This window comes from Molothrus ater, chromosome 14, assembly GCF_012460135.2.
Source record: "Molothrus ater isolate BHLD 08-10-18 breed brown headed cowbird chromosome 14, BPBGC_Mater_1.1, whole genome shotgun sequence".
Lineage (NCBI taxonomy): Eukaryota > Metazoa > Chordata > Aves > Passeriformes > Icteridae > Molothrus > Molothrus ater.
Genome location: NC_050491.2, coordinates 2,999,428 through 3,022,781, shown reverse-complemented (window position 1 = coordinate 3,022,781; position 23,354 = coordinate 2,999,428). Strand labels below are relative to the sequence as shown.

Here is a 23,354-nt window from a genome sequence, read left to right as displayed (position 1 = left end):
GTTTTAACTCTGATTTCAGAAGGGTCAGCGCTTTGTGCTTAAAACCTGGAAGAAACAGAAAGTTGCAGTGCTCTGTTTTCTCAGGAGCTGTTACTGGATGTGTTCTGCAGTGACTCACAGGGCAAGAGATGCTGCTGCTTCTCTGAGATGAGGCACAACTTTTTCTTTTTTTTTAAATTTTTTTTGAGGGAGAAAATGTTATAAACACATTTTCTCTTTATCACATATGATAGAAGGCTCTGAGGGGAGAATAAAACTGTTTTTCCCTTGAGTCAAAGTCAAAGTCATTTGAGAAATCAAATGACTGTATGTTCCTCTGGTTGCTGTGCAACTTGCAAGCATCTTAAAAGTGCTTCTTCTCTGCCTAATAGCTCATTTCTAAAATCTGCTTTCTCAGTTGTATCTGATGTTAGTTCTTCAAATGGAGACAAATTCACACATCATGAAAGAGCAGCTTTAAAGAGCAGATTGGCAAAAGGGAATGGAAATGGAAAAAGCCATTAAATTTTCCAATCAAGCTGATCCCAACCTCAATGAAAATTGCCCAAGGGAAATTTAAGCACACCACACAAAGAGACTCCCTAATGTCATAAAGCACCAAATGCTGTGTTTATTAAAGGTAAGGCCAAGCACTTACCAAAGTTGACTTTTACTAACTTGTATTAGTCCAACTTATTAATCACAGATCTGAAATCAGTAAGCACTGATGCTTTTATCTCCAGTAGTGCAGTTGGCTGAAAAACAAAATTTCCCAGTGTGCAGAAACATTGGAATTCTGAATTTTAATAAAGGAAACCAAGCCACTGGTGTGCTGCCTACCAAAGAATTTATTGGTTTTTGGTGAGTTTGCTTCTAGGTGCTGTTAACTAAACTAAACCCCCAAATTCATTGACCAGACTAAACAATTGAATGCTCAATTATTAAAGATTGTCTAGGAGTCATAGTGCCAAATCAATTGACACCAAATACAAAAGTATATTCTTTTAGGTGTGAAGTACCCTGAAGCTCTGGCAATACTGTGGAACTTTTGTTATCCTCCATAATTTCAAATTTCTCCATAAAGTTGAGGAAATTTCTACTTTGCAAATAGCAGAGCAGAGAACTGGAAAAACAACTTGACATCTTCAACACCACTTTTACCAAGGCTTTTCCTGAGCAAAAGTTAATTTTCCACGTAAGTAACCCCAAATGTGTTTTTTTTCACATTTTTGCAAAGCCTTTCATGTGCCACAGCCCGAAATAGTGCCTGTGTATATCACAGCCTTTTATCATTTCTCATGAATGTACCGTGTATGACAGGATTTGGCATCAAATCAAAGTTTCTGCACAACAAAAAGCAGGAAAAAACCTGCATTTTGTCCCAGTTTTGTGCATGGGCCAGAGTCACAGGCAGATGCACTGCACCAGAAGCTCTGCTAAGAGAACACATGGCTATCAAACACTATTTCTCCAACACTTGACAAGTATTTTATGCAAGGACTGCTGCATTACAGGAGCCTCCAATCTCTACCACCAACAGCAGCACAAGCATCACCCCACAGGCAGGATGGAGAATGTTCTGACAGCTGCACCACTGAAAAGGAATGTCACCAAGAGGTGGCATTTCTGCTCAGCTCAGTGCATGCAGGAACTGAACATCTGATGCTGCGCAGGGTTTGGCTGGGCTAGAGTTAATTCTCCTCACAGCAGCTGGGTTTGGTTTTGTGCTGATAACCCAGGGGTGTTTGAGCTCTCCCTGAGCAGGGATTGCACACAGCCAGGGCCTGTCCTGCTCCTCACCCTCACCATAACCTCTAAAATCCTCTAAATTACCTAAAAATAATCCTCTAAATAACCTCAAAAATCCTGCCACTGTTCCATCAGAATTGATGGGTTTAACACCTTCAAGTTGGATTGGCTTCAATATTTAAATGAAAAGGAGGAGCTGGGGGGGCACAGCCAGGACAGCTGATCCCAGCTGACCCCAGGGACACCCCAGGCCTTATGGCATCACCCTCAGCACACAAAGCTGCGGAGAAGGAGGAAGGGGGAACATTCTGGGTTTGTCTCCCCAAGTCAGTGTGACAGTGATGGAGCCCTGGGGATGGCTGAGCTCCTGCCTGCCCATGGGACACAGTGAATGAATTCCTGCTTTTGCTCTGCCTGCACACATGGCTTTTGCTGCACCTGTTCAAGCTGTCTTTATCTCAGCCCACGGCTTTTCTCACTCTGCTCTTCCAGTTCTCTCGCCCATCCCACGGCAGGAGTGGGCGAGTGGCTCCTGGGGCTGAGCTGCTGCCTGGGGTTAAAGCACCACAGAAGGACCTGCCCAGGGTGGTCCCCACCTGCAGATGCATTTCTGGAGGAGCTAATCCCAAAAACAACCTCCTTGTCCGTTACCTGTTGAGCAGAACCCGTCCCTAGCTGAAGATACAGTTCACAGGGAGGTAAGATGCACCTCAGAGTCCCTCCTTGTGAGCACAACACCCCTGTGATACCTGTGAGCAAGGTGCTCAGTCTCCTGGCTTTTGAATGGATAAATATCTTTTCCTTTCAAGAAATGAGATCAGCAACTCCAGTCATAGTTGGGAAGCACTCTAGAGATTACTGCATACAAAGTCTTTATATTCTCTTCTTCTTCTCTCAGCCTTGCCAGGGTCTTTGTGTAACATTTGGCTTGCAGGTGGATTGTGCTATTAGAGAATTTCATTTTCAATGTTCATCATGCTCATTGCCACCTAATCCTATACCAAGGGGGATATTTTTAAGGGGGAAAAAAGCAACTGCTGGATGGAGTGTCTTTTCCTTAATAACTAATCTTTACTGATATTTTTAAGTCACCTAAATTCCACTTCTCAGGAATTAAATGCTTTCTGCTTGCTGTCAAACACAGAAATTATGTTCCACCCCCCCCTCCCCTCATCTATGGGGAAATCCCTGATCTCTCGCAGTCATAAGTAATTTAGGATCAGACACAGATGGGTTGAGATGTGAATGCCTCAGGGAGCAACTGAAATAGCTCCCTGATAGACATCACAGGGGCTGAGCACAGCATCCCTCTGCCTTTATTCTGATTATTGTGGCTGCTGCCAGCAGCCTCTTGTTTGGAGTTTGCTGGAGTTCTTGTCGCTGATCTTGCTGCGGATGGCGAGGGCGAATCCTCTTCATAGATGAATAACCACTAATTTGGAACTGCAGAGCTCTGTCTTAATCAGCAGGACCCAGTTCTTGTATCAATTAGCTCCAGCAGCTCCCACAGAGGTCACCAGTGAGAGCCAAACACGGCCTGGGAGCCATGAAATCACCTTTGGTTCCTCCCAAAGGTCAGAGCTCCCCAACATCCCTGCAGCCCAGAGCATCTCAGACCTGCAGGGCTACTGGTAACTGTTCCAGATTGCAATGCAAGATGTGTTCTATCACCATATGTATGGCAGATTATCTTTTGTCAAGTGGGCAGTTTGCCTTATCTCTCTCTCTGAGTGACCACAATCACTCCTCCCTTGGGAGGGGACACTGCTGATAACAGCCATTGAATGTCCCTGCATGGCTGATAAGAACTACAGCATCCCATTGGGAGATGTGAGCCCAGGGGGAGGAGCCAAGCATTCCTACCTGGATATAATCTGGAGATTCTGGAACACCAGCACAGCTTCTGCACTGGATTCCCCAGAGGAACAGCAGCTGCCTCTCCTTCCACTGGATCTTCAGAGGCAGAATCCATCCTTCTCTACAGGATCCCTGCTCCAGCAGAGCCACCCCTGGCACTGCAGGAGGGCTGAGCCACAATTCCAATGGCACTGCTGCCAGCACCCTGACCCACAGGGTGTCAGGCTGGGTTCTGACTCTGGCAGTGTTGTTCTAGTGTGCTGCATTGTTTATTTTATCCTTTTATTTTTTTCCTTCCCTATTAAAGAACTGTTATTTTCCACTCCCATATTTTTGCCTGAGAGCCCCTTAATTTAAAATTTACAGCAATTCGGAGGGGTGGGGAGGGTTTACATTCTCCATTTCAGGGGAGGCTCCTGCCTTCCTTAGCAGACTCCTGGCTTTCCAAACCAAGACAGTAGCACTGCGTGGTGCTGCCCTCCACAATTAAAGCCACTCAGACTTTGGAAAGGCAGATCTTCTCAGGAACAGAGCTAGATTTTGCAGCCTGTGTGCAGTGTCTGATGCAGCAGCACATCTTAGAGAGGTCTGCAGGGAATGCAGATTCCCTGTGAATCCCTGTCTCCCATGAGAAGGAGAAATGCCACTGCCATTCTCCACTCAAGCAGCACCACACACTTCCAGGGCCACACCAACCCCTCTGTTTCTACCAAGAACAGATCTTCTGAGGAAGAATGGAAACGTGGTGGTTGCAGCAGGGTTCCCTGATTGCTCTTCAGGGAAATTCCAGTGGGCAATAGTCAAAGAGTCTCATTTCTAAATTAGCCCAAGACAGGAGAGAGAAACTCTGTGTGGCCTAATTTGATGCCTGCAGCAGAGAGCCAGTGAGCCCTGTGAGACCACATATTCCAGAGCAGAAATGCCAGCCTCCTCAAGTTTGCAGTGTTGCAAACAGTGAGATGAATAAGAAAACCCTCTTTTGTAGCACATTTCTTTTTAAAGTTCAACCTTGTTAATGACTGCAAAGTTATTTACATTCTGCTGCCGAAGTGTGAGCTGCAGAGGGTAAACACCTAATGGCTGTTCATCCTGTTAATTAAGTACTTTCTGCAAGAGGAAAGGGAAAAAAAAAAAAAGGAGAAATGAAACAAAGTAGTTGGAGGGGGGGCTGTGTAATGTGGGGGAAAGGGACTACACAACTCAACATTCCTCAGCAGACACTTCCAAGACATAACAGGTTTTTTGCTGGATGAATATCCTATCAAAACCACAGCTGTGAGTAGCAGCAGTGAAGCACTGATGAAAATCCAAATGGCAGCATTCCTGCCATGAAGGAGATCACACAGCTGAGCTGGACCAGCCCTTCAAGAAAACCAGGTGCTACCCAAACTGCTCAAACCCTCAGCTGGTGAATAAAACAAACTCCAGATCCTCCACAGATGAACATATGGCCTCAAATTAGACAGGAATTTAGTTTAATCTGTTCTTAAAATATTTTAAATTATGATGACACATGAATCTCAGCTAAAGGTCTCCTATCCATAATAGATCTCTCTGGTGGTAGCAGACATGAACTCAGCTTAAGTGGCAGCAATTGGAAATTCAGTAGTGAGGTGAATGCTGACAAAAGGAAAGAGTGAATAACCTCTAAAATCCTGCCACTGTTCCATCAAAATTCATGGGTTTAACACCTTCAAGTTGGACTAGCTTCAACATTTAAATTAAACGGTCCCACATATCCTAGGACAAAGACAGATTCTTGCAAATCCTGCATACCAACTCATGGAAGAAGCAATTATAAAGTCTTTAAGCTTGAAATTAAATCCATCTCTACCCCGAGTGCTTAAATGTGTGTTTAGCTGCAGGTTTGTATTTGTGGCCTGTGTCAGCAGGATTTAGGTGCATTAATTCTGCTCTGAGCCAAGGCAAGGTGCTGAAGGCTGCTCCTGGAGCAGAGACACCCAGCAGAAGAGGTTCCTCTGGGCCAGAGCTGAGCAAGAGCCCAACAGAACCAGGATGTTAAATACTTTAATAAATATAATCATAATACTTTCCAGTATTTATTCAAACAGACAGCTACAGCTGATAAATAAATTCCCGAGGGATGTATCCCAGCAAACATGCCAGGATCCAGCTCTCTTACAAAGATGCAGGAGCTCTGGGCTGGCTTTCCAAAGGCAGAGTGCTGAAGTGATGAACAGGAGCAACACAACCCACAAGGAGTTAATCCCAACGCATACCTGAGTCCCAAGAATTGAACAGGGGACATCAGACACAGAAGCACTGGAAAAACACTAAAAAGTGTTTAGAGACAAATCTAGCAGCATTTCCTGAGTGCTCTTTCAGGCAGCACTTCAGGAGCTACAGATTTTGGCAGTGAATACTGGGAGCTCTCAGGGGCTAGAGCAGAAGTGGGGAAGGTATTGACTTTTAAGTAAAAGGCTGGGCTCATTCTCTAGTGAATTACTAACATTTACATTAAATGAGTGATAAGTAAAGCAAACATGAAAATTTAAAAAACCCATTTACTAGTATTTTAAAATACATACTTACTTTACCCGATTACTGTTAATAAAAAGTTCCAAAATTAGTTTTCCTTTGCTTCCTTTCTGACCTGAGACACGTTTACACTGAAACCATGCAATTTTGGATTCCTTTTCCTTTCTGCCTTACCGTCTCCTGAATGAGTAAATTTATTCCAATATCCACAAAAGAGCAGAGTAGCACAGTACAAACACTTCTCGCCTCCTTGGGAACCCCCAAAGGCTGCCCCTGCTCCTGGTTGTACCACCCTGGCAGAAAATACACTTTGCTGAGGGAAGTTTGCTCAGCCAGGTGGGGTTTGGAGAGAAAAAGAACAAAAACTGCAGTCACAGGCTTTTAAATGTCAGTCTGCACAAGAGCTCAGTTTGGGGGGAGTCATGACAAACCCATCTATTCATCTCACTTCTCCTGGAGCCACCTGTGAGGTGGTGACTGAGAACAGTCACCACTGAGATGGTGGTGGACCTGATTTGTACATGAGGTGAGAGGAGTCAGTTCTTTTCTGAAAGGAGCTTCATAACTCGCTCCTCTAAGCCACAGGAGTGAAGCTGAAATTCTCAGAAATCAGGTAAATAACAATGATCACTTCTAAATCCAAATGAGAAGTATCCATGCCCACAGTTTTCCCCCAGAGTTTATTGCTTCAGAGTGTCATTCAAAGTATGAAGTAACATGATTTACTCTTGTCCACTGACATAAAGCTGACTCTAAACACACTTCAGCCCTTCAGATGTGGGCACACTGAACACTTGGCTGTTGCCACACACCAGGCATCACTTGTCCTCTCCAGTTCCTGCTGTCTATAGAAAGCCCATCAATCATGTCCTGTACTTTGGCTTTGGCTTCCCAAGCCTCTTGTCTGGCTGGCAAGGAGACTGATGGGAAACATGAAGTTTAGGGAACTGTCAAACTCACTAAATCACTCTTGAATGCTGTTAAAACAGTGGCGACCTCTTTAGCTTTCAACATATTTCCCATCTTTGTCCAGGAGATCATTAAGTAAGAGGCACAAGACACCAAAAATGACTTAAAGAATGATCCTGGCATTTTCTGCCCACTACACATCACCATAATTCAATCCAAGTCCTTGTCCTTGACCTACATACCAATCTTAGGGTGCTTTTTCAAATTGGTGCATGACAAGATTAGTCAGAGATGATTTTGCTGTCAAAAGACAGTGTTCTGCAGCTCTGTTCAGTGACAGCTGCAATATGTGGCTAACCTTCATCAAGCGAGAACGTTTCGGCGTTACGTGAACGATGTACCAAATAATGCTGCTCCCTCAATAAACATTCCAGCCCACTTTGTCAGACCACTGAAGCACCAGCCCCCTGAATATTATTTCTTCTTCCAGGTTCAGGGAGGAGTTAAGATTTAAGTGCCACTTGTCCTGATTTTTGTAACACGACGATGCAGCCGTACAGGTTAAATTTCTGTGACACTTTCCCAAAGTGAACAAAGAGATCTGGCAACTGCTCAAGCCCGTAGAGGAGGGGCTCTGAGTCATGCACCACCAGTGATCAGCAGGGATGGCTCTTTTAAAGGTGCAAATATAGACAAATCTCCCCTCCTGCCACCCCAAATTCTGCCTGTGAGGCTGCTGATAACAGCTCAGTTATGCCACCTTCACAGATTTTCTAAGGTGGTCAAGTGCTGCTGGGATGGAGTTTGAGAGAAAACAGCTTCATTTAGCACAGGCCACTGCTCACACACCAGATGGGAACACTGCTGCAGACAACAGTGAGCAAATGAAAGGATGGCTGTTGGAAAAGGGAAGGTCACATTTGGACACTCAGTGCTTTTGAAATCCCCAAACTTACATTCAGGTTTGTGGCACGGGACAGACCACACCATCGTCACCATGGACACACACTAAGGAATATCAGTGTTCCAGATCACCAGAAACCAAGAAAAGCTTCCACAGGGAGCAGCTCTGCTTCCCTCACTTAGTCCTAATAAAGATCTTTTCACGACCTGATTTCCTTCTAGAAATCTGGAAGTAAAAGCCTCTTTATTACTCTTCTGAGCTGTGCAGGCTCAAGCAAGACTTTTCATTGTGCCTTTGAAGAGCACAATACAAATATTCAGCCCTCTATCATTATTCCTCCAGGCAGTATGGCAAGAAAACAGACAAACCCACAGGAGAATAACTGAGCTTTGCCTGCAAGCAAAGAAAGATCTGTGGCCATCCATCAAGATACCTGAATGGCTTTCAAATCGGGTAAACAAGGTGCAGGCGAGGAGCTTTGATTTTCACAGACCTCGCACTTCATTCTTCATGCATCTCTGATATTTTTATAAGCTCTTTTTATACACTAAGTGAAGTGCCCTCAGAAATTTCCCAGGTTTATGCACGCTCCCTGGAGAGGGATGCTGTGCTTCTGACTGCAGCCACACAGTTGACAAGAGTCAAGACACAGCGGAAAAATATGCGGCATGGCAGGAGTGATTATTCATTCACTTCAGAACTGCATCTCAGGAGGTGCTTGTCTATGTAAATGTCCTGGGAAAAAAAAAATTAAAAAAAGGACTGAAGCTGTTGAAGCTTCATCCTTCAGAGAAAAATGGCAAAGAGCACTGGTTTTGAATTGGAAAAGCAAACAATTCTGCTTCTGTCCTTTCCTGCCATTGATTAGAGCACAGTGAGGAGGAGATATGGAGGTTAAGGGTTTTTGAGAAGGAATTTCTCTGTGCACTCCTTTGATCTAATTCTGTGGAAGTGCTAAGCAATAGAGTCATAGATAAAATAATGGGGTTTTTTTCTGAGTGCCTTGCATTGTGCAACCTCTTACAGACACATAAACTAAACTTGCCCAGCTATTTGCCAGCACCAGAAAAATACATTAAAACCCCCACTACTGTGATCTTTCACTTCGTTTTGGAGATGGGAATGACCTGTGATGGAGAGCAGGAATAAACTGAATGTGTATTGCTGCTCTTGTGGCTCAGCAGAATGTTAAATATGAGCAGAAATCTGCCCTTTTAGACCTGACTCACTGCTACACTATGGATGTTTTACATTATTGGCAAAGGAAAAAAAACTTAAAGGACATCAAAATTTTCTTTGCCTGCTGCCTCTGCTCTGATTCCCTAAACCAGCCACATACCCTGAATACACAACTGTGCTTTACAGGACTCGCAAGATCCTAAGAGATGACTTTTCCCTATCTTTTCTTAGAAATGCAAACAAATTAACAAATGTAGAGCTAATTTGGTGCCAGGAGAGCACAGTGAAGACTGATCCTCAACAGCTGAGCTGTGCCTTTTCCTATTAGGCCCTCAGTACCCTTTCTCCTTCCAAAATTAGTCATGAATAAAAGAACTAGAAAAGGAATAATATGAAGACAAATGTCACACACTACAGAACATTTATGAAAAGCCTGCTGGTCTCTTAGACCTTAATTACTGCAATCCTTGGAAAATAATTCCTTTAACAGTGGACTGAGAGAACTGATGTGTCTATGCTGGGTCTAACTCATTGTGTTCCACATTGTCCTCATTTTTTCCCCAGATTTTGTGACTGCCATGCAATCAGATATCACAACTATTAAGTCCTTCCCATTTCCTAGAGAAATTATCACAGTAAATTGAAACTGAATACGCAACCATTCTACACTTCACATGAGAAGGGGGAGGGAGCTTGAGAACATTGCACAGCATGTTTTTACCATTTACTGCCATAAAATATACTACAAAGCTACCTTAGGGCACATTTTAATCTTTCCTGTGTAATTGATTTTTTTTCCCCTCGTTCTGTGTAGACAGTAATTTACCTTCTAGGATTTACAGGCTTATTAAAAACAAACAGGAAAAGCAACAAATTTATTCTCCATTGTTTTGGCCCTCCTCCAAAGAAGAACGGTCTTCTTCCTCAAGAGCAACACGTTTCTCAGTTTAAAAAATATTTAGCACGTGTCATGTTTGGGAGTAATCAAAATTCGTACTTTCCAAGGGGGTTTTTTGGGGGAAAAAACCCCAACAAAACATAACAGGAGATTTTCCTAGCCTTTGTAAAGACAAACCCCATGATCTCTTCACCCATCTCCCCTTGACAACTTCGCTGGGAAGAATCTTGAAGTTGACCTTATCTGCCTGGTTAAGCTGAAATGGAATCATTTCATATTTTGGGGAGAAATTTTCAGGTTCAGGTTAATTTCACTCAAAAAAAGAAAAAGCTGCAGGAAATTTCTCTGAAATCAATATGAAATTACACATTGTTTGTGCAGAATATAGAGAACTAAAAACTGCAGTAACAATTGACGCCCCAGAAAATACCCAAAGTTCACGTTGGATTGTTCTCTTAGGCTACCAGAGATTTGACTTTCATCTTTGTCAATGTTCAGGCGTAAAAAGCTTCTCCATCCAATCCAATCCAATCCCATTTAACATTAAGACATAAAAAGCTTCAGCAGAACAAGATGATCTACTTTTAAAAGTCTGCTGTTTTTCTCTGCAGAACCTTCTTTCATGAAAACCAAACTTGCTTCTGCTTCCCTTCCTGTCCCCACAAAAATCCTCTCAGTCTGATACTCTTCAGTCAGGATTAAAAAACATTTCTCAGTGTCTCCCTGGCAAAGGTTCCTACTCATTTTTTCAGAAGCTGGCAAGGGTGTTTGTATCTTGCTTGATGTTTTGTGTTGTGCTAATTGCCACGATAAGATGGCCTAATTATTATGGTAAGAAAACCCCAGCCACCCTGCAGGATGCTTCAGGGTTTTGTGAATAACCAGGTGGGATGGAAGGGTTCAGCAGCTGCTTCCCCAACCTCATTCATTCTGCCCCTGCCCACCAGTATTCCACCTGAAAACAGCACTGACTTTAGCTGGCAACACAGAGCGTATTTGCTATCATTTTTAGGCTGGAACTGTCATGAATATGTCACAAAACATGGAATTTGTCCATATGCTTGGAATTCAGTCAAATACGCCTTAAAAAAAAAAAAAAAGATAAAAACTGTCAAGAAAGCAGGCAACGATTAAAAAATTTAAAATTAAAAAAGCTCCAGCACTGTTCAGCACCACGTTTCAAACACAGTGAGCTGCTTCAGACTTGCAGCTCCTGAGTGTGAACACAAGACAAGAGCAGGCACAGATTGACACCTGGATGTCACCAGTGACACAGTGGGACCAGCAAGGACCTGCACACAGGAGCACTGGGGTGATCTGGAGCTTGTGCCTGCCAGGCCAGTGCAAAACCAGAAGCAGAATCTCTGCTCCTTCTCAGATCCAGTGAACATTGACCTGATTACCTGGGGTGCCCTTCTCCAGAGTAACTCTTCACTGCTGGTCCATGTCCCTAGAGCACTTGTGGTGTTACCCAACCCTGTCACAGAGCAAAAACCAACCTGACATGACTCCAGTGAGCTGACATTCCCCCAGAGCAGCCCAGCAAGAGCAGGGAGTTGCCAAGTGCTGGATCCCAGGAAGTTTGAGGCTTTGGCTCCAGCTTATGGCATGGAGGGGCTGGCACAGGGGGGCACAACATGAAAGGAAATCTGCATCTTTCCCCTCTCGGCCCTTCAGGGAGGTGAAATGGATCACACCATGCTGGGTCAGTGTTGGATGTGGGGAAAGCAGTGGAAAGAGGAATGTGACAGGATCTTCTGCCACTCAGGTGACCCTCCACACAGAGGAATGTAATGCACATTGAAATTCAGTTCCTCCCCCAAGCAAGTGAATTCCTCCTTCAGATAACCTGGAACATCGCTGGCCAACAGCAATTTATCATCTCCTAAATTCTGTCTGGATTTGGAAAGAGAAAGGAAATCCAGAGCCAAGTAATGAAACTGCTGTCAGCATTCTCCTGGGGTTTGTGGCCTTTATTGAATCAACTTATAAATCTGTGGATCTGAGGGCTTCTGAAAGGCTCTGTGCCCTTTAGCTCAAGTGTGGCTTCCCTCTCTGGACCTAGGGGCAGGAGTTGGAATTTCTGGGAATTGCTTCTCAGCTCCTAAAACAGAGATGGGTCGAGGACTGAGGATCAAGAGGTGTCACAGGTGTGAATAAACAGTTACACCACTGAGTGTTTTTACAAGACTGCGGGTAATTTGGAGACCTGGGTTCTGGGAGTGCCCCCAGCCTCTCCTGCTCTCTTTAGCTGCTGTCACATCTCTGGCCCTTCGGAGTTGGTGCTGAATGGGTGCCTGGAAGTGCTTGGTGGCTGCAGGAAGTGAATTGTGTGCTGTATGATTTCCTGCCCTCCATGAGGGAGCCAGTGTTCAGGAGCCAGGCAGCCCCTTCTAGCTCTGGGTTCCTGTCCAAAAGCAGCCCCTGGGAAAAGCTTTCAGAGTGAGCAGACCTGGGAATGTCTGGAGGCTGTTCCTTGCAGGGGCACAATGAGGTGGGATTCAAGCAGCTTTGAGACAGAAATTTTTGGTGCTGTAGAAGCCACAGCCACTGCAGCAAGTCCCAGTCCTGTTACCCTCAATCGTTGTCAGATTCATGCTGTCACCAAGGTGCCCTGAGCCTCCTGGTTTGTGACCAATCCCCGTGCACATCAAAAAATCCCACCTGAGAGCCAGCACTGAACAAACCCACAGCAACTCAAGAAATGAATTCTTTCACCCCATACCTTCACATTTAGGTGGGTCTTACCTCTTTCTGGTGATACTTTATTGCTACCTTCAGCTTTGCCAAATCATGACACTTTTGGGGATCCAGCTCCTCGCTCTGATCATCCCTGTGATTGAGAATGATCTCCAGCTCCCGGGAGCTCCGTGCTTGGTCCAAAAGGTCCTTAGCAAAACGCTTGCACTGCTGGGACAGCTCTTCATACTCAGCCTTGAACTCATTTTCCACCTTGCTCAGCTCCTTCAGCTCCCAGCCCAGGCGGAAGGCGGTCAGGATGGGATCCTCGCTCGATAAGGCAATCAACGAAGGGCTGGCTAAGGCTTTGTAGATGTTCAGCCTCGACCTGGAGTGCCTCAGGCTGTCCACCTCGGAGCTGGAGACACATTCCACACAGTTGCACCTGATCTGGTGCGGGCGTGGGATCGTCACCCGCCTTTGGACGAGCAGTTTGATGATCTCGTAGTTGTTGGTGTGAGCCGCCAGCATGATGGGGGTGATATCTGGGGTGAACTCTGAAAACTGGGTGTCCATCATCAGCGTTGGAACCTGCATGGAGGGATAAACCACCAGGGGAAAAGTCACATCTCACGTGGAGCAGCAGGATTTAGGAGTCCCTCGTTCATACTTTGGGAATGACGTCGTAACAAAATGGGGTTTATGGCACCCTCTGTGCTGTAATTGCTGCTGTATGCAGGCTTAGCCACACGCTGCTATTCTGGGAAAAGCATTTTCCTCCCAAATCCTGGAAATCTGCCTCCTGACCACTCCTTCCCAGTCTGGTGTAAAAGTCAGTCCCATCCCCATCCAAATGTGAATCTGGTCTGAAATGGGTATGGGCTCATACATTCATACATCAAACAGAAAAACAAAAAACAATAAAACAAACAAACAAAAAATCCACCAAAATAAAACAAACAAACAAACAAAAACACAAAAAACAAAAACAAACAAACAAAAACAGGGAAAAAAGGAGGGGAAAAAAAAGGAATAAAAAAGGCCCAGGTAATTACACAAAAAGAAAGAAAAGCCTAGAAAAGAGTGAACACAGAATAGATTTCCATAACTACCATGATTTGCACTATGTATCTGCATCAGCAGGCCAAGAACCAGCTCAAAGCAGATCCTGCACACACCAAACCCTGGTCTGCAGTTGGGCAGAACTCTTCCTCACTTTTGCCTACTGTTTTATTTGAAAATATTTTTTCAGTGTAAGGATACATTACTTAACTGCCCTCAGAATAGACTTGTAGGTTTTTTTAGAATGGATTTGAAAAAAAATAAATGTAAAATTAATGAGCCATAGTCCACTACAAATAAGCCACTCCGGGGTGTGCATTATCCAGCTACTGCTGCACTTCTCAAAGGATGAGCTTAATGCACACCCTGTTGTGTCTTATTACTATATGCAGAGTGTAAAATTAGCTGGGAATGCTGTTAGATGCAAGCACCCAGTGTGTTTCCATTTGCAGGCAGGCAGCTCTCTTTGTTGTGTGTTAATCAGTGCCCAACACTGTCCTGGCACATCCTGCTGCTCCAGGGGGCACAGCTGGGCTGGGGGAACAGGGGGTCTGCTCCCTTGGCAATACCAGAGATGTCTTGGAGAAACTGCTGCCAAAGAGTCCTAATGGCAGGAAATGTTCCTCAGCCTGCCTAAATCCAAGAGCAAAGTGATGGAGGAGTGTGAGGTAAGAAACCCCTCTGCAGGACACACCTAAGGCTGGTGGTGAGACCTCCAGGCTCAGAATCTCAGTTTCCTGGGAGTTAAGGGGCTGCAGAGCACTAAAGAGCCAAAGCTGATCAATAAATCCTTACATATAACAGTGTGACAGCACACAACACACTCCCAAAGGTGCTCACAGGGTCAGTCACAGGAGCCTGGAGGCATTTTGGGGAACAAATCTGCTCCCCTGGCTGTGGCACATGAGGAGTTAAATCCCTGGCAGCCTGCAGGCTCCTGGGTGTGGAGGGGCTTTGCTAAGCAGGCTGGTGCCCACAGAGGCAGGAGGGAGAGAAAGCAGTCCTGAGGATTTGCTGTGGGTCATGGAGGGCTTGGTGGCTCTTAGCAAGGTTGGATAAATGTATTTTAAGATATCCAGTAACAAATGGCTGAAAGCAGCTCTCTGTGTAAGGTCTTGCTCTCTCTTCCTTTCCCTTTGCTTAGCTTGTTTAGGTAGTTTCTTAAATGTCAAGAGAAAGTTGTGGGGTTTTCTTTTTTTCTCTTTCTTAAAAGCTTTTTTTTTTCCAAGACCTGATGCTTGACTACAACTGCATTTATCTTTCTTCCTGCCCTTTTTCAATCAGTGCCTGGCTGCTGTATTCAGAGCCTGTGCCTCAAAGGAAGAACACTTTTCCTCCTCTATCACTTCTATTACTGTCAGGTTTAATCTTGTTTTTCTATATGGAAGTTATTGTACCCAGGGCTGCAAGAAAGATTTTCAGCTTTACACAGATGAGGAATTCATGTTGCTCAGAATATGAAATGGGCACTGGAGGAGAAGGAAGTGATGTTACAGGTGGGGATAGTGCTACTCCTGTCTGCTCCAGAGCTGTCTAAATATGGATCTGGAGCACTCAGAATGGTTTGGGATGGAATGAAGTGATCTTCATCCCTTTTCTGGCTGGGATCACAAGCCCTCAGCCCCAAATCAGAGCACTGCCTTGTGAGGACTGGAGCACTGGTAGGGGAGGTGTGTTCTCCTGGGCACCTCACAGAACTTCAAATTAAGGGATAAAGGGGGAAATGGTGGTGCAGGCACCCAGAGGCTCCATGGAGCAGATCAGTGCAAGGCTCCAGTCACAGGAGTTATTTCTGAGCAGCAAAGCAAACCAGCACAACACAGAACAGGGACAGTGTGACCAGGGGCTGCTGCAGCCTCTGTTCTGTGTCTGCCTGACCCAAAGGCCATGGACTGGCCCAAAATTGCCTGTCTTGTGATAAATATTTTTGCTGCCTTCTCACACAGTGTTTTTTGATAACCTGCATCACAAACTATCTGTTTTAAAGCTGTGGCTATGCAAAGCCTTTGCTTAAGGGCTGTGTTCTGTCCCTGGAGGGGCAGCAGAGATCACAACAGCACTGATGTTCCTCCTGTGATGCTCTGCCCAGCTGAGTTCATGTTTAGATCACCTTCTCCTCTGTCTTGGGCTAACCTGCAGTGATGGAAGCAGAAGAGGAATAATTTATTCCACCCCAAGGGCTCTGCTGAGCTCTTCCAGGGTTACTTTCATTAAGTGACCTGAAAAACAAAATTCTTTTCCATTAACCTCCTCACCTGACACCAGCTGTTAACCCCAGTCCTTCAGACCCTTGGTGCCACCACCTGCACAGGAGCAAACACCTTGCCTGCATTTCATCTTGGTTCTTTTCATTCGAGAAATTCATGCTACTGTTGACAAGAACAAGTGACTGAATGCTTGTTATCATCTGCCTAGATTTGATCCTCATAAGGTCCTGCTTACCCCTGTAGCACTGCTGCTCTGAAAGACGCTGCAGCGAGTGAAAAATCCCCTTTATTTGAAAAGGAGGGTGAAGAAACAAGTTTAATTCATTAAAGGAGAAGGATTAGCTCACATAAAAGTGCTGTTCAGTACAGCTAAGCTCTCCTCTGAATGGAAAAATAAGTTTTCCAGCAAAATAGTGCTGGAAAGGAGCTCTGGATAGAAAGAGAGCAGGAATCTCTGCTCTTAGTCAGGAGTACAGTGTAAGAGGAATTAAACTGCAGAAGGGGAAAAAAAAAAAGAAAGAAGCTGGCACTGAAGATCTGGTGGCCTTGTTGTACGTCTTTTAGGAGTTTTACTTTGAATTTAATCTAGTTTGGTATCTGGAACGGTTCCTCTGGTTTAGTGTTGTGTAAAAGCAACCCAGCCTCAAGTGCTCCAAGACTGCTCAGCAATGTGAACCACAGTGCAATAAATGGGAAAACTGAGGAGATGCAGCTCAAAAACATTCTCCTCAGCCAAACTAACAGACAAATGGAAATGTGCCTTTTGCCTTTTATGGATAATAATATTTTGTCTGTAAATAACTCTCGGTGCTTTTACCTGTAACATTTGGAATTGCCCTGTTTTCAAGCCTGCATTTCTGCATTTCATAAAGCAGCATCTCCCCTGGATCAGTGCAATAAACTGTAAGTATAACCATGATAAACTGTAAATACATTAATCTGTAAATACATTAATCTGCATTATTTTCAGCTTGTATAGCTTTTTTACTCAGCTGTGTTTTATAGAAGATTTTCTGACTGCCAGCACAAACTTGTGCAAGCCTCACTGGAAAGCTACAAATACAATCCAGCTTTCTTGGAAGCTCCCTTTAGGCACTGGAAGCAAACTTATGTGGGACCCTGAGAAGGTGGTACTTGGCTGAATAAATTTCAACATTCATTTTAGGTGATTCAGTGGTGTCTGGTATCAGTGATGCCAGATTTATATTAATAGGGAGTTTGTGTTTCTTTCCTCTCAAGAGCAGTTCATTGACTGAAATGATGTAATTTGGTTAATGAAATATAATGAACAACACAAAGTGCTACCTAAAAAAGTCCTGTAGTTTAAGGGGTTTTGTACTGGTTATTCACAATCTTGGTGAATATGGCACACATTGTAGATGTACTTATGGGCAAACTCTGCTGTTATTGGAGTGTTCCACTGGTTCCAGTACAGCTGTCCCAGAATATCCAGCTTAACAAAAGGCTCCTCCTGGTCTAAAATCTCCTCAGTGACTTACAAATGTGCCTGTAAAGCCAAATAAAATCTCTGCTCCTCAGACTGATACTGCAGAACAGTGACAATCAGTACCTTTCAGTGCCTTGTAGCAAGCCAAATGCTCATAAAAGGTTACCAACACATTAACACTAAAATAGGTATTTCTGAATAAAAAAAGCATTTTATAGAATCACAGAACTGCTAATAATTATTAATTAATGTAATGCATGAAAGAATGTGAAAAAGTAGATCTGTGATATCTGTATAACCAAATATCCTTCTCTACAACCAGTAAACAGAAGTAAAATACTGATAGACCCGCTCTAGATTCTTCCAGTTTTAATTTGGCTTCTTATCCATGTGTTTAAAACTGGAGGTGGGCCCAGGGGATTCATTCTCAGGGCTGAACTGAAACCCAGTGCCCTTGGCAGTGGCAGAGCTGCATCAGAGCCTGTGCTCAGCCATGTGTGCAGGAACGCAGCACAGCCACAAAGATTGTCAAAAGATGTCACCATTTGTGGCTGATGCCACGTAATAACTCCTGCTGGGGATTAAAAAAATAGAGGGACTCGGAGAGGAGCCTTCAGGAGGAAAGGATTTTGCAAATATGCATTTTAATGGCTGTGGCAAGTTCCTGCAGCCAGAGCCCCTCTGTGTGTGTGTCTCTGTGTGAGGGGGGGAATCCATAAAATCAGAGGGTTTTGGGAAAGCTGCAAAAGGCAGCCTCAGAGACAGCAGAACTGGGATTAGAGCCAAGCAGCAGCCATGAGATTGGTCAGCAGAAAACTTATGTAAAAAGTAGAAAAGTAAGGACAAATAGAACAATGGTCTGTGTATTAATGCTTGTCTAGAACAGCTCCTTAAGCTGCAGAAAAGTTTATCTTGTGAGACATTAGGAAGTTCTAAGCTTAATAATGGAGCTCTGTGCATTGTGTTTTAAGGTTTACAAGCAGGTATTGTATTTGAAATAAGCAAGCATTGTTTAACCAAAGGTACCTGTGCTTATAGTGGTTGGATGGAACTACTGTCAATGTGCTTTTGCTTTGTGGGAGTGATCAAAAAACTCATAAAGTGAGTTGTTACCTGAAGTTCTTGGTCTGCTGCCTGGGATGTGAGCTGCTGGCATCTTCCCATTGTCATAACCATGTAATGAGAGTGATGCTGGAAAATAAAACAGCTCAAGGCACGTTCCCAGCAGTGCTGTCCTGTTGGTGATTTGTACAGAGACCCAGGCTGGTGATTTGTGTGTCTGTGTGTGTGAATGTCTGTGTGTGTGTGTGTGTGTCTGTGTGTCTGTGTGTGTGAATGTCTGTGTGTGTGTGTGTGTGTCTGTGTGTCTGTGTGTGTGAATGTCTGTGTCTGTGTGTGTGTCTGTGTGTGTGTGTCTGTGTGTGTGAGTGTGTCTGTGTGTCTCTCTGTGTCTCTGTGTACATCTGTGTCTCTCTGTCTCTCTCTATGTGTGTCTGTGTCTCTGTGTGTCTGTCTGTGTGTCTGTGCATCTCTGCGTGTCTCTGTGTGTGTGGCTGTGTCTCTGTGTGTCTCTCTGTGGCTGTGTGTGTGGCTGTGTGTCTCTCTGTGTGTCTGTCTCTGTGTCTGTCACTCTCTGTGTCTCTGTGTCTGTGTGTGTCTCTCTGTGTGTCTGTGTGTGTCTGTGTGTCTGTGTGTGTGTGTCTCTCTCTCTGTCTCTCTCTGTGCTGTGCCCCTCTGTGTGTGTGTGTCTGTGTGTGTCTGCCTGTGTGTCTGTGTGTGTCTGTGTGTCTGTGTCTGTCTCTCTGTGTGTTTGTGTGTCTGTCTCTGTCTCTCTCTGTGCTGTGCCCCCCTCTCTCTGTGTGTCTGTGTGTGTCTGTGTGTCTGTGTGTGTGTCTGTGTGTGTCTGTGTGTCGTGTCTGTGTCTCTGTGTGTGTGTGTCTGTCTCTGTCTCTCTCGGTGCTGTGCCCCTCTCTCTCTATGTCTTTCTGTGTGTATCTGTGTCTCTCAGTGTCTCTCTCTGTGCCTCTCTCTCTGTGTCTCTCTCTGAGGCCTCTCCTTTCCCTACATGTGCAGGAGATGAGATGAGGCACTTGATGATGAAGGAATGCAGAGTGCAGTCACTGTGGCTGACTCTGCGAGTCACAGAGGGACACTGACAAGAGTTACCTCGTGTTTGAGCCTCTTGTGCTGAGCTGGAGTGCAGCCTGAGCTCACTTTGCCCCAAATTCCCGTGCCTTGATGCGCTTCAGAGCCACTGCCTGCAGCAGGGAGATGGGCTGGGAGCGCCTACAGGAGCTGTGCCACGAGGAGCTGCAGCCTCTCCTGGCCATGGCTTCTCTGCTGTACAGGAATGTTTTACAAGCCTGTTGCAGTCCTGATTTATCACATATTTTACCCTGATTTATCTCATATTAAGTGATGCTATCTCCAGGGAACCATGGCTCCATCACATCCCTGCCTGGTCTGGGGCTCACTGAGTGGGGACACTCCTCCAGGCAGAACAAACACAGCACAAAAGTTCAGGACGGTCACAAATCCAGACAATAATGAAGCTGCTGAATTGGCCCAAGTGACATGGGGCCCTGGCTCACAGTGTTTTATGGATCTACCAAAAATGCAATATTCTGGATCTTCCCAAAATGCAGAGATTCCCTGGCTGCTTGCTGGAACTTTTTCCTGAGACTGTGACAGCAACACAGGTGTAAATCCAGAATTACTGACATGGGAGTGAACTGAATAATCTCAAGACTGGACAGGCAGACTAGCTGGCTTATTCCTGATGATTGGGTTTTTTTCCCCTCATTTGGAAACACAATATGCTGTTCCACCCTTCTTCATTACCATTTTAAGAGTTACTCTGTGATAGGAGCATCTGTTCTGAGTAAAAGTTATTAGGGTTTATTCCTTATTTTTAATGCTGTTTTTAAGCTTTGAAATGAATTTTATTAAAGAGCTTGCTTAATTCAGTCCTATAAATTTCTTAACTGCTCTAAGGACCTTGGAATGTTGCTGCATCTGAGATATTTTTTCATTTTATGGATAAGCTTTCCCCTGACCCCAAACAGAACTGAAACAAAGACAGCCCATGGTTATTTGGAAATTTGCAGGCTCTGTCTTCAAGGTAATCTTTATTTTATTACAGTTACTATTTTTCTAATATTTTTCAGGCTTTATTCTAGGAGGGAGAGCTGTCCAGCTTTTTGATTCATTTTTCTTGGTCTCTGTGTCATCTATTCTTAGTGGTAACAAGGACAAGATGTGCTAATATAGGTTAATAATCATGCTATCTACAGCCTTTTATATCATCTTTGTACATAAAACATCCCTTCTTCCTGTAATTTATCACCTTGCGTGGATGAGAGATGTTTCATTAAGTTTAGGTGAGGTAATATGTTGCTGACAGGGCTTGAAGAGGGAGGGCTTTTTCCTTGGGTTGCATTCATATTCAATCACATTCTTAAAAAAAATCAGATCAGATTGGATCATGAGACAGTGTCAGGGAGAGGAGTGGGTTACTGCACCCAGTGCCAGCCCAGCGCTGCCTGATGCTGCACAAAACACAAATCCTGATGCTCACAGACCAGGAGCTTCATTGTTGCCCATTCTGACTACCAAGCTGTGCTTTTGGTGATGCCTCAGGGTTTAGCTTTTGTATTTTTCGGATTCTGGGCTGCTTCAGTGTGTGGGTCTGGGCTTCTTGTTATGGGATGGTGAGCGTAGGGAGACAAAACAATTCCTGCTCCAGCTGGGCACCAAGGACAAATGATCCAAATCTCAGACCCAAGAGCACAAACAATGTGGGCTGAAGAAAGAAAAACAAGCAGGATGGGACTGCATGGGCTGGAGCTGGAATTGGACAATGAACTCCAATATACAAATGGAGCAGAACTTATAACAGTGAGAGACCCCATGACTGCTTGGGGATTTGGGGACCATTTTTGTTCATCTTGGGTGTGGTCCTGGCTGGGCTCTTGTGCTGCCCAAGGATCCATTGAGACCTTCTAATAAATCCCTACTTTATTCTTTAGCTCTGTCCAGCCTCTGCTCTAGGGCAGCCTTCCCAAGGCATCACTGGCACTGTCGTTTTACCAACCAATGCTGTGGCTTCTGAAAAGACCCCAGAGTTTGCAACAGCAAAGAAATGACAACCTAGACAGGTGGCAGGGGCTTGCACAAGAGAGAGAAAAAGATCTGTGTGGTTGAGATCTTCCTTTATTCCCACTCAGGCAGTGACTCCCAGTGCTAGGAAGCCAAAAGCCTCCAGGTAATGCTGTGCCCCTGATGCTGCAGAGCCTGGCGCTGCCTCATCCTCTCCTGCCTGAGGAGTACTTGGAGCACACCAGCCCTCCCTCACTGCCATGAACTAAACACCAACAATTCACACGGCCCTGAGCCTCTCAGCAGTTTTCCAGCAGCCTCCCAAGGCAATGACAGAGCAAAGACCTTGGATCACAGCGTTCCCTCACTGCAGCAATTCAGAGACAAGAAATACTGCTCCCAGTCAATGCCTCTTTGATATTCCACCACCACTGCCACCAAAGTGCTGCCCCACCAGGCTGTATTTTGCCATGGGATAACAAAACACTGCTCCTACAGGGATAAACAAGCCATAAATGTGACTTTGCCAGCCCAGCCCAGCTCTATTCAACAGCCAGGTAAGGCTGAGGGACTCCTGCTAAGCTGCCCTGCAGTTCTTCACAGATCTTTATAGATCCCAGAGCTTTGTTTTGCAGGAGCCTGTAATTTGTGACATTCACTCTTCCCACAGAGAGAAGCTTCCCTTGGAAAAAATGTGTTATAACTATTGTACCAGGAAGAGTCTCCCACAAATCTGTACCAGGGAATCTAAACAGCCATGTCAAACCTCTGGGTTTGGGGTTCCAGACAGAGGAGAGGCAAACACGTGCTGGGTGATGTCAGGGGATGCTGTAATGGGGGCTTAGGAGCAAAGGGAGGTGGGTACAATAGGCACATCCATGGATGCTGGGTAGATAATATGGATTTTTGAAACAAAGTTCCTTAATCAACAGATCTACAGAGAGCCCAGAAGTTCACTTGTGTAGCAGCACAAATAGGATTTTTTTTTGTCCTGTAACAGTTCATCCACCCAGCTGAATCCTGAGAACCCATCACACCTGACTGAAAATTCACTGTACAGTGTGCCCAGAGCGGGCAAGTGCTAAGAAGCCTCCTACAGATCAGTAAAGACAATTCTCTGGGAAGCATCTTGGATAATTCCTGACTTCTCACCTGTCTGTATGTTCAATTACAAGCATGGCATGTTTGTGCACGCTGTGATTCAGTTCTTGGCTGGACCCCCACAAGCATCCTAGGAAATAATAACAGAGTTTATGCTGACCCAGGAGAAGGAGCCAGTGCCTTATTGGCACTGTCAGAAATCTGGTATCTGTCACTGCCTTCATCTCCTGAGCCCAGGAGATGTTTCACTCAGTTCTTTTTCCCCTAGATTTAAGATTATCTGGGGACTGAGGCAATGGGGAGGGAGGAAAGAATTTCCCAGTTAAATGTAATCATTAGCTGAAGTGATCTTTGATTCCTCTGTTGTTTAGTTTAATTAGATGGAATTCATTTTGAAGGCAGCCACCAGTGTCAAAGGCATGTTAACTATAACTGTGAATTATTACTGCATCAATAAAAATAATGAAAAGCTTGGGTGCTAATGGAGCCATTAGGCTTTGAAGCTGCTTCTCTGTTTTCAGACATGATCCTTCTTCCTTATTGTTCCTTTCAAATATTCCCACACTGAGAACTTGTGGTCGTATTTTTCTTAACTGGTTCTATTCTTCAGAACCTCCTCTTGCTCAGGAGTGTTTCTAACCAGGTTCTGCCTTTCCTTTTCACTTTGGACCCTCCTGTTAACGTGGAAATGACTGGTTTCAGTCACACCCATCAGCCTGTTCCCCTCTGTGTTCCAGTGCTCCTCAGCCACCATTCAGAACTGCCACAGAATTCCTTATACAGATG

At 44.8% G+C, this 23,354-nt stretch overlaps 1 protein-coding gene across 2 annotated transcripts in view; it reads right to left on the bottom strand.

Annotated features, from left to right (window-relative positions):
- TRPC5 (transient receptor potential cation channel subfamily C member 5) overlaps positions 1 to 23,354 on the bottom strand; it is a 108,619-nt gene that overhangs the window by 47,182 nt on the left and 38,083 nt on the right. For both annotated transcript variants that reach the window (XM_036402417.2, XM_036402418.2), the window contains exon 3: positions 12,723 to 13,244. In XM_036402417.2, coding sequence (XP_036258310.1) covers positions 12,723 to 13,244 — 522 coding nt within the window. The remainder of the gene's footprint in view (positions 1 to 12,722; positions 13,245 to 23,354) is intronic.